General features: G+C 47.2%; 1 protein-coding gene across 1 annotated transcript in view; it reads left to right on the plus strand.

Moving 5' to 3' along the window:
• Positions 1–412: 412 nt before the first annotated feature.
• LOC126464102 (rhotekin-like) overlaps positions 413–15357 on the plus strand; it is a 755639-nt gene continuing 740694 nt past the window's right edge. Inside the window, exon 1 of the mRNA XM_050096210.1 lies at positions 413–677. Coding sequence (XP_049952167.1) covers positions 573–677 — 105 coding nt within the window. The 5' untranslated portion in view covers positions 413–572. The remainder of the gene's footprint in view (positions 678–15357) is intronic.

Genomic DNA, 15357 nt, shown 5'->3' on the forward strand with positions numbered 1-15357 from the left:
GAATGAGACGCTTGTGGTGTTTGGCAACAGCCTGCTAAGAGGAGAGCGGCGTTCGCGGAGCCGACGTCACAGTCCGTTGCGTCACCGTTCACAAAGCAGTCGGTGATGCTGGCGAGGTGACGTCGCCCCCTTCCCAGAGTTGCCCCCCTTTCCCTTTTCCGCCTACCTACGCGAATCCGCAGCTAATTGCGGACCCGTTCGACAGCAGGTACCCGTCAGTGTTCAGTGGCCCGCTGGCTACACTGTACCGCTGCGTTTAGTCTCGTCGTCTTTACAGACGCACCGCCGTTGGCGTGCGTTCGCGAGGCCACTGCTCTGTTATCCTACTGTGTAGGCCACAGCGGGTTTCCTTCCGCCAGCCGCTATCGCGTCCGGATTCCCTCACCGGCAGCTGCAGAGAGTAAGCGCGGCGAACGCGGACGCCGAGGTGCGCGTGTGTTTCATCACCACAGCGGGCCACTGTGCCGCCACATGTGCGGTATTGTGATCTAGCGGTCCGCGGTAACTCTGTTTGGGACTGGAGGTGGAATATATTCACAGTTGTTGAACGACTCGCAGAACGTACAGGAAAAATGCACGACGCGAAGCGCAATGGTTACGTTATTCTGGAGGACGACCCGATCGTGCTGGAGCTGCAGCGAAAACTGGACGAAGTGCAACTGGAGATACGTCACCAGGTGAGTACACTCAACTCGAAGGGTTTTATTACATTTACTGCCCATCAGACAACAACATTGCCGCGCGGGATCAGCGGAGCGGTCTAGGGCGCTGCAGTCATGGTCTGTGCGGCTGGTCACGGCGGAGGTTCGAGTCCTCCCTAGGGCATGGGTGTGTGTGTTTGGCCTTATTTTATCTTAGGTTGTGTGTAACCTTATGGACTGATGACCTTAGCTGTTAAGTCCCATAATATTTCACACACACACATACACACACACACACACACACACACACACACACACACACACAACAACAACAACAACATCAACAAACATTCGAACGGACAATCGTCTGTTTTCCACCTGGAACTGGACAATTCGAGTAAATATTTCATCGCTTTGAAACTTTGTAACGTGACTTGTATTTCACAGCTGTGTTAACAGCTACATATTGCCGCGTACTCCTAAGGCCGCTTTACAGTGTATGGCTCCAACCACTATGGGACTTAACATCTGAGGTCATCAGTCCCCTAGACTTACAACTACTTAAACCTAACAAACCTAAAGACATCGCACACCTCCATGCCCGAGGCAGGATTCAAACCTGCGACCGCAGCAGCAACGCGGTTCCGGACTGAAGCGCCTAGAACCGCTCGGCCACAACGGCCGGATACAGTGTATGATGGAGGATACTTTCTACCAATAGTAGAAATTCCATTTCCTGTTGCACTCGCAAAATGGAGTCGGGGGAAAATGCCTGTGTGCCTCTGTACGAGATCGAATGTACCTAATTTGGCTCTTAGGGCAAGATGAATTTTGCAGTTAGTAGAACCTTTTTGCAATCTCTCTCAAATTACGATCCTCTAAACTTACACAATACGTTTTTTCGTTTTGTTCAAATGTTTTTATAAATTGTAGAAAGGACATCATGTAAAACAGGTAAATGACACTCCTTCCATCTACGAGGCGTATTTTCTAAGTAAGGTCCGTTTTCGCGTGCGTCGTGTACCGCCATGCCTCGGGAACAACTGTGCTCAGTTTCAGCTCTGTACCTAACCTGTACAGTTCGGCTCCGTGCTTTCAAAATGTTTAAGACTATCAACTCGCCCGCCGCGTGTGAGGTTCGCTCAGTGATACGGTTTTGTCAGCAAGGAACCTGTCTGCTGCAAAAATTCATCGACAGATTTGCGAAGTTTACTGTGATACTGTTATGAGTGAAAGCAAAGTGCGTAGGTGGGTACGAGAGTTCAAAGCTGGCCGTGACAACGTCCATGATGAGCACCGCTGCAGTCGCCCTTCTTTGACTGAAGACGATTTGGTGGCTTCAGTTGAAGCGAGGATTCGTGAGAGCAGGCGCGTCGCAATAACAGGTCTCTCAAACGAATTTACTGACGTGTCCAGGTCAGTGCTTTACAACATTGTTTCTGAACACCTAAAGTTTAGAATATTGTGCTCCCGTTGGGTCCCGAAACTCCTAACAGAGCACCACAAAAACCAAATATTTGAGTGTGCGATGAAGTTCTTGACTCGTTATCACGAAGAAGATGACGGCTTCTGGAATCAGATCGTAACTGCAGACGAAACATGGGTTTCGCATATCACGCCCGAATCGGAGCAACAGAGCATGGAATGGAGACACACACACTCGTCTGTGAAGGTGAAGGCCAAACAGACTCTGTCCCAGCGCAAAATCATGGCGTCGGTGTTTTGGGATGGGCATGGTGTTTTGTTGGTCGACTTTGTGCAACGAGGAACCACTATCAATGCATAAGCATAATGTGATCGGGACTGATGGCACACTCTTGTTCAGAAAAAAACGCTCCTTGAATGACTAGACATAAGACGTTCATATTCACAGGACACGAACAGTAGTTGATTCGCAGAAATGGTTAACATTTGAACCATGTCGGCCCGAGAGTTCAAGGTCAATACGGATTTAGAAAACATCGTTCCTGTGAAACACAACAACAAAATTAACTCTTTATTCACGTGAGGTGTTGAGTGCTATCGACAAGGGATTTCAGATCGATTCCGTATTTCTGGATTTCCGGAAGGCTTTTGACCCTGTACCACACAAGCGGCTCTTAGTGAAATTTCGTGCTTATGGAACATCGTCTCAGTTATGTGACTGGATTTGTGATTTACTGTCAGAGAGGTCGCAATTCGTAGTAATTGACGGAAAGTCATCGAGTAAAACAGAAGTGATTTCTGGCGTTCCCCAAAGTTGTGTTATAGGTCCTTTGCTGGTCCTTACCTATATAAACAACATAGGAGACAATCTGAGCAGCCGTCTTCGGTTGTTTGCAGATGACGCTGTCGTTTATCGACTAGTAAAGTCATCAGAAGATCAAAACAAACTGCAAAACGATTTATGATGATGGTGATGATGATGATGTTTGGGTTGTGGGGCGCCTAACTGCGCGGTTATCAGCGCCCGTACAAATTCCCAACGTTTCCCAGTCCAATCTCGCCAGCTGCATGAATGATGATGAAATGATGAGGACAATACAAACACCCAGTCATATCGAAGCAGGTAAAATTCCCTGACCCCGCCGGGAATCGAACCCGGGACGCAAAACGATTTAGAAGAAATATCGGAATGCTTCGAAAAGTTGCAGTTGACCCTAAAGAACGAAAAGTGTGAGGTCATCCACACGAGTGCTAAAAGGAATTCGTTAAATTTCTGTTACACGATAAATCAGTCTAATCTAAAAGCCGTAAATTCATCTAAATACCTAGGAAATTGGAAGGAACACATAGAAAATGATGTGGGGAGGGCTAACCAAAGACTGCGTTTTATTGGCAGGACACTTAGAGAATGTAACAGACCTACTAAGGAGACTGCCTACACTACGTTTGTCCGTCCTCTTTTAGAATACTGCTGCGCGGTGGGATCCTTACCAGATGCGACTGAGGGAATACATCCAAAAAGTTCAAAGAAGGGCAGCACGTTTTGTATTATCGCGAAATATGGGAGAGAGTGTCACAGAAATGATACAGGATTTGAGCTGGAAGTCATTATAAGAAAGGCGTTTTTCGTTGCGACGGAATCTTCTCATGAAATTCCAATCACTAACTGTCTCCTCCGAATGAGAAAATAGTTTGTTGACACCGACCTACATAGGGAGGAACGATCACCACTATAAAATAAGGGAAATCAGAGCTCGTACGGAAAGATATAGGTGTTCCTTCTTTCCACGCGCTATAAGAGATTGGAGTAATAGAGAATTGTGAAGGTAGTTCGATGAACCCTCTGCCAGGTACTAAAATGTGATTTGCAGAATATCCATGTAGATGTAGATATCGTGGCGCAACGTCACCTACCGGTAAAATGTACCTGCGGCTCTCATTGTCGCTGTAAACCAGCATTAGAGAATGTGATGTGTGCATCCGGGAATTTGCTGCTCGTGTGGGACGAAATGTTTAGGCTGAGCAACAGGTGTGTCAGGTCGCACCACCTATACCATCCCCTGAGAAGATCGACATCTCCTCCGAATGGTATCGCAGGACAGATCTGCGTCCTGCTCGGTTCTGGCGCAACAATTCAGCAGTGTAACACACCGTACACTGTCAGGGCTGACCGTCCGTCGCCGTTTATTATGGCATGGGTTCCGTAAGCGTCGTCCACTTATCCACCTGTCTTTCTCGAATATGCAGAAACAGGCTAGACGGCAGTGGTTTATGAAACGACGTCACTGGCGACGAGAATGGCATCGGATAGTGTTTTCGGACGAATCCAGGTTCTGCGTATTTGAAAATGATGGCCGTATTTTCGTTCGCCACAGACAGGGGGAGCGGCGTCATAGTGACCGCATTCGTACATGACACGGCGCCAACTCAAGGCGTTATGCTGTGGGGTTCTATTGGGTACAACCACAAATCACAGCTGCTGCCTGTCGAGAGCGTTGTGACCTACGTGAACGACATCCTGCGTCCCGTGGCCATACCCTTTCTGCACAAGACCACGGACGCCATTTTTCAGCAAGGCAATGAACGACCACATACTGCTGCACGAAAACGTGCCTCCTTGAAGTCAGAGGATGCTCTGACCCACCAGATAACCAGTGTTGTCGTCAAACGAAAGTGTGTGGGATGTAGTAAAACGACGGGTGCAGCGCTGTGACCAAGTGCCAACCACAGCAGATGAGCTTTGGAGCCAGGTGAATGCAGCATGGGATGGCTGTACCACAGGAATCCTTTCGCGCCTCATACGCCTCAATGCCATCACGCATGGAACAAGTTATCAGCGTCCCTGGCAGACCTTGTGCTTACTAGGCAACAGGACGCATACTGGACCGAGGTGACTGAAATGTTAATCATTTATGTCCTGTCAATATGAACGTCCTAGCTATAGTCGATCACGGTGTTCTGCCTTTTGATTTTCTCTCAGCATGAGTGCATATGCACAAGTCACCTGAAAGTTTTGACTCTGCGATGAGTCTTCCTCGGTCACTTGTTTTCTGTAACCTCACTGCGTGTGCGGAGCGGTGTGGCCGAGCGGTTCTATTCGCATCAGTCTGGAACCGCGTGACCGCTACGTTCGCAGGTTCGAATCCTGCCTCGGGCATGGATGTGTGTGATATCCTTAGGTCAGTTAGGTTTAAGTAGTTCTAAGTCTAGGGGACTGATGACCTCAGATGTTAAGTCCCATAGTGCTCAGAGCCATTTGAACCAATTTATTTTTCCAACCCCTTCAGACTGTTAGTTGTGCTAGAAATTCACGATAAATAGAGACTCTTTGTAAAACTCAGCTTAAATGCTATGAGAGCCTGACGCCTATTCTTTTTCATGTGGTTTGGTTGTTTTTCAACTCCAGAGATACTTATCTCTAAGTCATCCATATGAGAGTTTGTGATGTGATCGAAGAATGGTAACTTCCTCCGCGAATGGTCATCTAAGTGCGATGCTTAAGACTCCATTTTTATTTTGCTGTCTTCTATTGCTACACCAACCTATTTGACTACTTCTGTCCTCTTAGACATTCTCCAGAATTTTGTAAGATTCATGGAAAGCTATTTCGCTAACATTCGCGTACACATAGCTCAGCTTTAGACGTACGATTTTTTGATAACTTTTATTTGGCGATATTTCTGCCGTCTTCTCTCAAATATGAGTGCAACAATTTCCGCTTCCTGAGCATTTTTCAAGTTTTATCATTAAATTGCAATGGCTAGTCCCAATCTTCACTCGATTTACACTCATGCACATAAATTAAGGATAATTGCAGAATGTGGTGTCACACAACGTGACATTGCACAAAACTGGCGCTAATAGCATAGGTGCAAAGGGAACACACACGACACACATCTGTAAGTCCACGGTATTGGCGATAAGTTGAGAAGACCGTCCCGAAACACATGTGCTACAAAACGCCACTGTTTCCTGCGCATGTACCCCGACATCAGTATGGGATATGATCACAATGCACACGTACACAGGCCGCACAACGTGTTGGCATACTCTGGATCAGGTGGTCGAGCAGCTGCTGGGGTACAGCCTCCAATTTTTGCACCAGTGCCTATCGGACCTCCTGAAGTGTCGTAGGGGTTAGAAGACGTGCAGCGATACGTCGACCGAGAGCATCCCAGATGTGCTCGATGGGGTTTAGGTCTGGAGAACAGGCAGGCCACTCCATTCGCCTGATATCTTCTGTTTCAAGGTACTCCTCCACGATGGCAGCTCGGTGGGGCCATGCGTTATCATCCGTCAGGGGGAAGGTGGGACCCACTGCACCCCTGAAAAAGCGGAATACTGGTGCAAAATGACGTTCCGATACACCTAACCTCTTATAGCTCCTCTGTCAAAGACATGCATGGGTGTACGTGCACCAATCGTAATCCCACCCACATCATCAAACCACGACCTCCATACAGGTCCCTTTCAAGTAGATTAAGGGGTTGGTATCTGGTTCCTGGTTCACACCAGATGAAAACCCGGCGAGAATCACTGTTCAGATTATACCTGGACTCGTCCGTGAACGTAACCTGGGACCACTGTTCCAATGACCATGTACTGTGTTCTTGACACCAGGCTTTACGGGCTCTTCTGTGACCAGGGGTCACTGGAATGCACCTTGCAGGTCTCTGGGCGAATAAACCATGTCTTTTCAGTCGTCTGTAGACTGAGTGTCTGGAGACAACTGTTCCAGTGACTGCAGTAAGGTCCCGAGCAAGGCTATCTGCAGTACTCCGTGGCCGTCTGCGTGCATTGATGGTGAGATATCGGTCTTCTTGTGGTGTTGTACTCAGTGGACGTCCCGTACTGTAGCGCGTGGACACGTTTTCTATCTGCCATGATCTTGAGATCACACTTTGTGGCACACGGAGTGCCCGTGCTACGATCTACTGTGTTTGACGAGCCACCAGTCGCCCTGGTATTCTACCCCTCATAACGTCATCAAAATGTCCTCTTTGAACCATTTTCATCACACAGTCACCATTAGCACGTCTGAAGACGTCTGCACACTTACTCGCTGCACCGTACTCTGACATGCACCAACACAACTCAGCGTGTGTGGACTGCTGCCAACGCCACCGTGCGACGACCGCAGGTCAGATGGACCGCTTGGTCATACACCGAGGTGATTTAAAACCGCAAACCGCCCACCAGAACGTTGTTTCAACATGTATCAGCATTATCCTTAATTTATGAGCATGAGTGTAGCTGGCACATATGCAGAGAGCAATGCATATTAGGGACCTCAGTTTAAATATTACTCGCAATGCATCTACGTCCGCCGCATTGGAATTAAATTATGTTCAGATCATATCCATGCGACTGTGATTTAAATTGGCGATTTATCTGGTGATAAATATGCAACCAGTCGCTTTCTTAGTTTTTTGATAAGATTTATTCAACCGTAAACAAGTTTTCGAGCCACTGCAGGCTCACCATCAGATGGAGGTGTTACAACAGCATTATGCTGTTGACCGAGTGTAGCTAGATGCAGTACTGATGCTTAGTGCATTGCCTAGTGTTATGCATATCAAATCTCTTCCTATAATTAAGCTATGTACACAAATATACACGGTTTTTAGCTGCACTTGGTTTTACATTGATTCACAGAAAGTGAATAAGTTAAATAGTGTGTATATTTGTGTACATAGTTTAATAATGTACGCTATAGGAATAGATGTGGTATGGGTTCCGCAAGGCTGCGTATTATGTGACCATTTTGGATGATCATGTGCATCACACGGTACAGTGTTTGTTCCGCAATAGTGTTACAAGACGACGGGGCCCCGTTCACATATCGTCCAGGACTGGTTTTGTGAACACAAGGATAAACTGTCGCTTCCGCACTGGGCACGACAGTCTCCAGATCTGAATATTATTGAGCCTTTGTGGCTGCTTTGGAGAGAAGGGTGCGCGAACGCTGTCCACCCCCCCCCCCCCCCTTCCCCATCATCGTTTCCAGAACTTGCCACTGTTTTACAGGAAGAATGGTACAAGAGTCCCTTGAAAACCGTAGAGGACTTGTATTTACTCATTCAGGGACGACTGGAAGCTGTTTTAAAAAAGCTACCGGGTGTCATACACCATATTAGGCGTGGTAGTATGTTACGTGTTTCTTGTGTTTCCACACAGATTTTTGACCACCTCCTGCACAATGATAACCACTACTTGTCTACTCTGCCGAGCATAGAAACTCTCCTTGCCTGTCGGATGAATTTATTGGCTCTGTTAACTATCGTGACTGTAATAACAACGTGGTCTTTAATGCCTTCCTGTTTACCGACAATCTGATTTTGGGATACAGCACTGCTGTCAATAGTGGAGCAGATTTCCGCAGAGACAGCGGTGGGGGACGCAAGGCCCGTCTCGCTCGAGGTAACGACCTATCCCGCAGCCATAAATACGCTTGCAGCTTCCAGCGTCGCCCACGGCAGGTTGACACCGCCGGCTGCCGTGGGCGGCTCCCAGGCCAGCCACTTCAGCGGCCCGTGGGCGGCGACGACACAGCTAAGCACGCAGCTCCTGGCGGTTCTCCCGTTACAATCGTCGCCATGCAACAACAGCCGATCATTGCACGTGCCACGAGCCATCTAGTATGCCTCTTTTGTCTACATCTACACTCCGCAAACCACTTTACCGTTAAAATGGCTCTAAGCACTATGGGACAACATATGAGGTCATACATGAGTCCCCTAGACTTAGAACTACCTAAACCTAACTAACCTAAGGACATCGCACACATCCACGCCCGAGGCAGGATTCGATCCTGCGACCATAACAGCAGCGCAGTTCCGGACCGAAGCGCCTAGAACCGCTTGGCCACAGCCAAACCACTTTACGATGTGTGGTGGAACGTAGTTCTGGTACTACTATCTGTTTCCCTCCGTCTTGTCCCCATCCACTGAAAGAATGATTGTTTGTAAATTTCCGTATTAGCTAATTTCTCGAATTTTCTCGTTGTGGTCATACACAGCGTCCTAGCGGTATAAGTGAGTGTATACTGTGATCATAGATACCTTAACATGTATCCACTTCAGTGTGTTGTTTTATTTTTCTCTGTGTGTAACAATCATCCCGCAACCACGTGACATTCTTTCCTACTTGATGTTTTCTGCGCGGCCGTACATCTACCATTGAGTGGAGTACACCTGTCAGTATAGACTAACCGATTTGCGTCCACATCTACCCTTAACACCTGACCCCCACCCATGGGAAACTATCTTGCCACATACATCTGGCGGTAGTAACAACCCTAAAAAAATACTACTCTTAATAACTGTAATTATGATATTCAACGACAGCATCTGTGGCGTCTAGGTCGGGAACAGACAGCTGTACCGTTAGCCAGTCAGCATTCAGTCTCTTTCCGCATTCCCTATTTTGTTGACTCCCATCATATTTGAGCGTTCTGTCGTGTTTTACGTGCGCGAAACTACGAGTGACTGATTTTTGTGGTATTCTGTGTGTTCTGTGAGTTTTCTTATAATGGCTGAAACACACCAAGTGATTAACAGACAGGCAAGGGACCTTATTTTTAAAGAGCAGTCGTTCTTCGAACGTGAGGCAGATCTAGGCGAACCGGTCCACGACGTTCCCAAGGTGCAGAAACGTAGCTGTCGTCCATGCACTTTCAGTCGAGTTGACAACGCAGCATTCCTTGTGAGCTGCGCGCCGAGAGGACATTAACACCGTCGCCAGGTAGAGTCTGCAAAGACGTAAATACTGATGTAATGTTGTTCAGTAGACCGTCCTGAGTTACCAACTAAAATATCTGTAGCTTTATATCCCTAACACCCTGGATATGTTGAAAGTAGACTAGCCCTGGCGAAAAAGGGATTCCTGGCCAAGAGAAGTTTACTAATATCAAACATAGGTCTTAACACCAGGAAGAAATTTCTGAGCAGGTACGTCTAGAGCACAGCATTGTAGGGTAGTGAGACACGAACTGTGAGACCAGAACAGAACAGAATCGAAGCCTTTGAGATGTGCTGCTACAGAATGATATTGAACATTAGATGAATTGATAATTTAGGGAATGAGGAGGTTCTCCGCAGAACCAGTGAGAAAAGGAATATGTGGAAAACACTGATAAGAAGAAGGGATAGGATGGTAGGCTTCTGTTAAGATATCGGGGGATAACTTCCATGGTACTAGAGGGAGCTGTAGAGGGTAAAACTTTAGAGGAAGGCAGTGATTGGAATACATTCAGCAAATAATTGAAGACGTAGGTTGCAAGTGCTACTCTGAGATGAAGAGGTTGGCACAGGAGAGGAATTCGTGGTAGGCTGCATAAAACCAGTCAGAAGACTGATGACTCAAAAAAAAAAAGTGGAAGGATGTAATATCTCATTCGACTCTACCCAGACCGTACTCTGCCGGGATTTTTGCTGTAGCGTTTGCCACTGGTGTGTGATGACCATCTCGATAACATTTTCGCGCCGACTAAACGATCCCGTGACTAAACGCACCGCTCTTCATAGGATATGGTCTATCTCTTTTATTAATCCAACCCCAGGGTAGTAGATTGATGTGGAATACTTAAGACCGGTCGAACAAATGTTTTGTGAGTCACTTTTTACGTGGATGAACTACATTTTTTAGCGGTTCTTCGTTGTATCGATATGTACAAATTAACAGGGACATTAAAACATGAAGAATAACCAGTTAACACAGCAGTGACAGCACCGCACAAGCCCGCGCTGACTATTAACGCCACGCAGCAGCACAGCTAAGCAGCTGCTGCTGCTGCTGGAGTTCTGGTTATTCAGAATGGTTCAACTGGATCTGAGCACTATGGGACTCAACACCTGAGGTCATCAGTCCCCTAGACTTAGAACTACTTAAACCTAACTAACCTAAGGACATCACACACATCCATGCCCGAGGCAGAATTCGAACCTGCGACCATAGCAGCAGCATGGTTCCGGACTGAAGCGCCTAGAACCACTCGGCCACAAGGACCGGCGTACTGATTATTCTTCGTGTTTTCCTGTCCCTGGTAATACATATCGATACAACGAATATCGCACGAGACTAATTTGGGACCGCGCAATCGAATGGGCATGTAAAATTCTGATTCAAAAACCATTTTGTTTGCAGTGGGTAAACAACGCCTTCTGTTAACAGTGGGCGTCGTATGAGAGACACGAAGAGCAGTAATTGTTTGGCTTGATTCCAGCTCTTTCTTCTTTTGTTTATTTAGTCATCCTTCTTCTGTATGGTTTAATGCGGCCCGCCACGAATTCCTCTTCTGTACAAACCTTTTCATCTCAGAGTAGCACTTGCACCCTACGCTCTCAATTATTTGCTGGATGTACCAAATTTCTGTCTACAGTTTTTACCCTCTACAGCTCCCTCTAGTACCACGGAATCCATTCCCTGAGGTCCTAATAGATGTCGTATCATCCTGTCCCTGCTTCTTGTCAGTTTTTTTCCATGTATTCCTCGCTCACCGATTCTACGGAGAACCTGCTCATTCCTTACAATATCAATGCACATAACTTTCAACATTCTTCTGTAGTACTACATCTCAAAGGCTTAGATTCTAGCCGCGTGGGGTACCTGCGTGGTCTAGGGCGCCTTGCCATGGTTCTCGCCCCCCCCCCCTCCCCCGTCGTAGGTTCGAGTCCTCCATCGGGCATGGGTGTGTGTGTGTGTGTTGCCCTTAGCGTAAGTTAGTTTAAGTTAGATTGAGTAGTGTGTAAGCCTAGGGACCAATGGCCTCAGCACTTTGGTCCCATAGGAACTTACCACAAACTTCCAATTTTTGCTTGGATTCTCTTCTGTTGCGGTTTTCCTACAGTCCATGTCTCACTACCTGCTATGGTTCAAACGTACACAATAAATACACATTCTTAGCGAGAGCAGGCATTGCTTGCAGGGAAAACAGTTGAAATTAACCTTCTCAGGACTTCCACAAATTGCACTTAGTATGTTTCATCGACTGGTTTCGATCTTTAATTTAACAGCCAACTGCCGTACGTTAAACTGCAAATTCCAGAGTTTCTGATGATCCTCTTGTTAAACTAAAGAGCGAAACCGGTCAATAAAACATACTAAGTGCAACTTGTGGTTGTCCTGAAAAACTTCAATACACAGCCGTTCCCGAGACACAACAAACCGCTGCTGAACCAACGAACATTCGACGGGCATCTACACTAAGAGAGGGGTCCAGCACCAACCAAATGCCAGCGATTCGATGTTACTGCCAACAAACCGAACCGCAACCAAGAACAACCGCTCCGTTGGTTCCGATTTGCGCCCATAAACACTACGCAAATGTCGGCCATCGAAGCCGGTTGGCTGTCGATCGTTGGCCTTCTCTGGCCTAGTGTGTTCGCAGCAGCAAGCTTGACAGGCATACCTGATTAAGCATTTTGAGCAAGCGTTCAGACTGCCCAAGTAGCTTTTCGGTTCTCGATCACGCAAGCTTGTGCAAGCTTACCTAAGCGCTTTTGCTTGAGCGAGTGTAAGGACAGAGCGCAGGCTTGTACAAGCAAGCGTTAGTTGCGAGGCAGTCTTCGTGGTCTGACCAGCGCATTCGGACTGTTCAAGCAGCTTTTCGGTTCTCGATCACGCAAGCTTCTTCCTCAAGTTAGGCCCTATGTTTGATATTAGTAGACTCCTCTTGGCCAGGAATGCCTTTTTTCAAGTGCCAGTCTGTTTTTATGTCCTCCTTGCCCCGTCCGTCATGAGTTGTTTTCCTGCGTACTTAGCAGAATTCTTCAACGTCATCTACTTCTTGATCACCAATTACGATGCTAAGTTTCTCGTTGGTCTCATTTCTGCTGCTTCTCATTAGTTTCGTCTTTCATCAATTGAGTCTCTGGTAATCCATCAAGGAAAGTGGGACTGCAACCGGACACGTAGTACTTGAATAGTGATAACAAAACCAGCGCCTGTGTTTGATTTTAACGTCGTTTATTCTTTATAGCACATGCTAGCAGCTTCGACACCACATGGTGTCATTTTCGGGCCCCGAACGTAGCGTGCCATCCACAAGCGTTTTTATGTGGCATGAACAGAATAGTACGGAGCGAGACAAAATTAACTGGTTTCCGTACTTTCCGTGGCAATAATGAGCCCAGCATGGTCAGACCACGAAGACTGCCTCACAACTAACGCTTGCTTGTACAAACCTGCGCTCTGTCCTTACACTCGCTCAAGAAAATGCCCTTAGGTAATGTTGCACAAACTTGATCGAGAACCGTAAAGCTACTTGATCAGTCCGATTCTTTGCACAAAATGCTTAATCAGGTATGCCTATCATGCTTGTTGCTGCGAACACACTAGGCCAGTGGAGGCCAACGAACGACCGCCAACCGCTTCGTTGGTCGAGATTTGCGTAGTGTTTACGGGCTGCTAATCTGAATCAACGGAGCGGTTGTTCTTTGTTGCGGTTCGCTTTGTTGGCAGTAACATGGAATCGCTGGACACCTCTCTTAGTGTAGATGTCGTGTGGAATGTTAGTTGCTTCAGCAGCGGTTTGTTGTGCCTCGGGAACGGCTGTTTACTCAAGTTATTCAGGACGACAACAAGTTGCACTTAGTATGTTTTATTTTCCGGTTTCGCTCTTTAATTTAACAAGAGCATCATCAGAACCTCTGGAATTTGCAGTTTAAAGTACAGCAGTTGGCTGTTAAATTAAAGAGCGAAATCAATCGATGAACATACTGAGTGCGATTTGTGGAAGTCGTGAGAAGGTTAATTTCAACTGTTTTCCCTCCAGGGAATGCCTGCTCTCGCATAGAGTGTGTAAAAATACAGGAATGGCCGTGGGGACTGCGATTATAAAAAGAAACTGAAAAGACTAGACGCTTGAAGGAAATAACTCAACTATTAGAAAGTGATATACTCGATGTGAAAAAGGAAAATTGTGTCTATATTGACGTCTTCTCGCCGTGAACGACAAAGAGAAACAAACAAAATTGTGGGTGTCAACTTTCTGCTGCAGATACAGCTCTCCTAAGAGAGGTGTTATTTGTTGAAGTTTTAGGGCCTACACAATTCAATAACAATACGAAATCTGTAGCTTTCATTACGGAAAATAATGACGAAATAGCCATTTCAGCTCTAAGGTAAAAATTCATTTTGCCCCACAATAGTGCTTTCTTCCTTTTTAAAAGAGCAGTCATTCACCAGCGTCGTTTCTTCTTCTTCTTCTTCTTCCGATTATCAGCTTCTTGCAGTAAAATAAAAAAATAAATGTCTCTGAGCACTATGGGACTTAACTTCTAAGGTCGTCACTCCCCTAGAACTTAGAACTACTTAAACCTAACTAACCTAAGGACATCACACACATCCATGCCCGAGGCAGGATTCGAACCTGCGACCGTAGCGATCGCGGGGTTCCAGACTGTAGCGCCTAGAACCGCTCGGCAATCCCAGCCGTCCAGCAGTAAAATAAAAACCGCACATGCGACGCGTGTTGAATCCTCTTCTTTCCTCATAGCGTAGGCCAGCTAAATTATAATAAAAACGCTATTTTGTAACAATAACCAAACGTGAGCAATGTCGGCAAGTTATTAGAGCCAACTGCGATTCCACTTGGCGTAATCCCCGGGCCCCAAGCCTTTCGTTTGATGTGGATGAGAAGCCGAACGCAAGTGCGTTGGCGACCGACGTTCGGCCATATCCAATCTCTGTCGTTCGTCGGGTCTTCGTTGGCCTGGTGTATACGCGCCTTTACGGGAAACTGACGCCTGTGTTACGAATGCACCCCGTACGGCGTACTGCTAGCCGGTAGCTGCGAGCAGCTGGTCTCCAAAAACTTTTTCCACCTGAGACACGGCCGCAGGGTGTGAAACTGGGACCCTATTGGGCCCCGTGCAGCTGTGATTTCCGGCACGTGCCAGCAGCTGCCCTGTGAGGGGATGGGGATGCAGCTCCCCCGGCGTCCTTTGACTGCCGCCGCCAGCTGGCGCTCCTGTTTTCTCGCCAACAGCAACAGGCAGTCTGACACCCCTGTCAGCGTCAGCACCACCTGGCGGCAGATGCAACGCAGCGCCCCTGCTTACTGCGTGGCAGCTCGGCGCTTCCAGCGCAGAACTGCTCGTGCTGATGTGGCATCTGCGGAAGTACTGCTTACTGCGCTTCCCGTGTGTGTTCGCTGACTTAAGGCCCGTAACTACTGCAACGCGGAGTAGCTAGAGCCCATGGGAAGACACTTTCATACAAGCACAGCTGAAGTAAATGAAGTAAATACCTCAAATCCAGGCACAATATCGAAGACCCCAGCCAACAACTC

This window comes from Schistocerca serialis, chromosome 1, assembly GCF_023864345.2.
Source record: "Schistocerca serialis cubense isolate TAMUIC-IGC-003099 chromosome 1, iqSchSeri2.2, whole genome shotgun sequence".
Classification (NCBI taxonomy): domain Eukaryota; kingdom Metazoa; phylum Arthropoda; class Insecta; order Orthoptera; family Acrididae; genus Schistocerca; species Schistocerca serialis.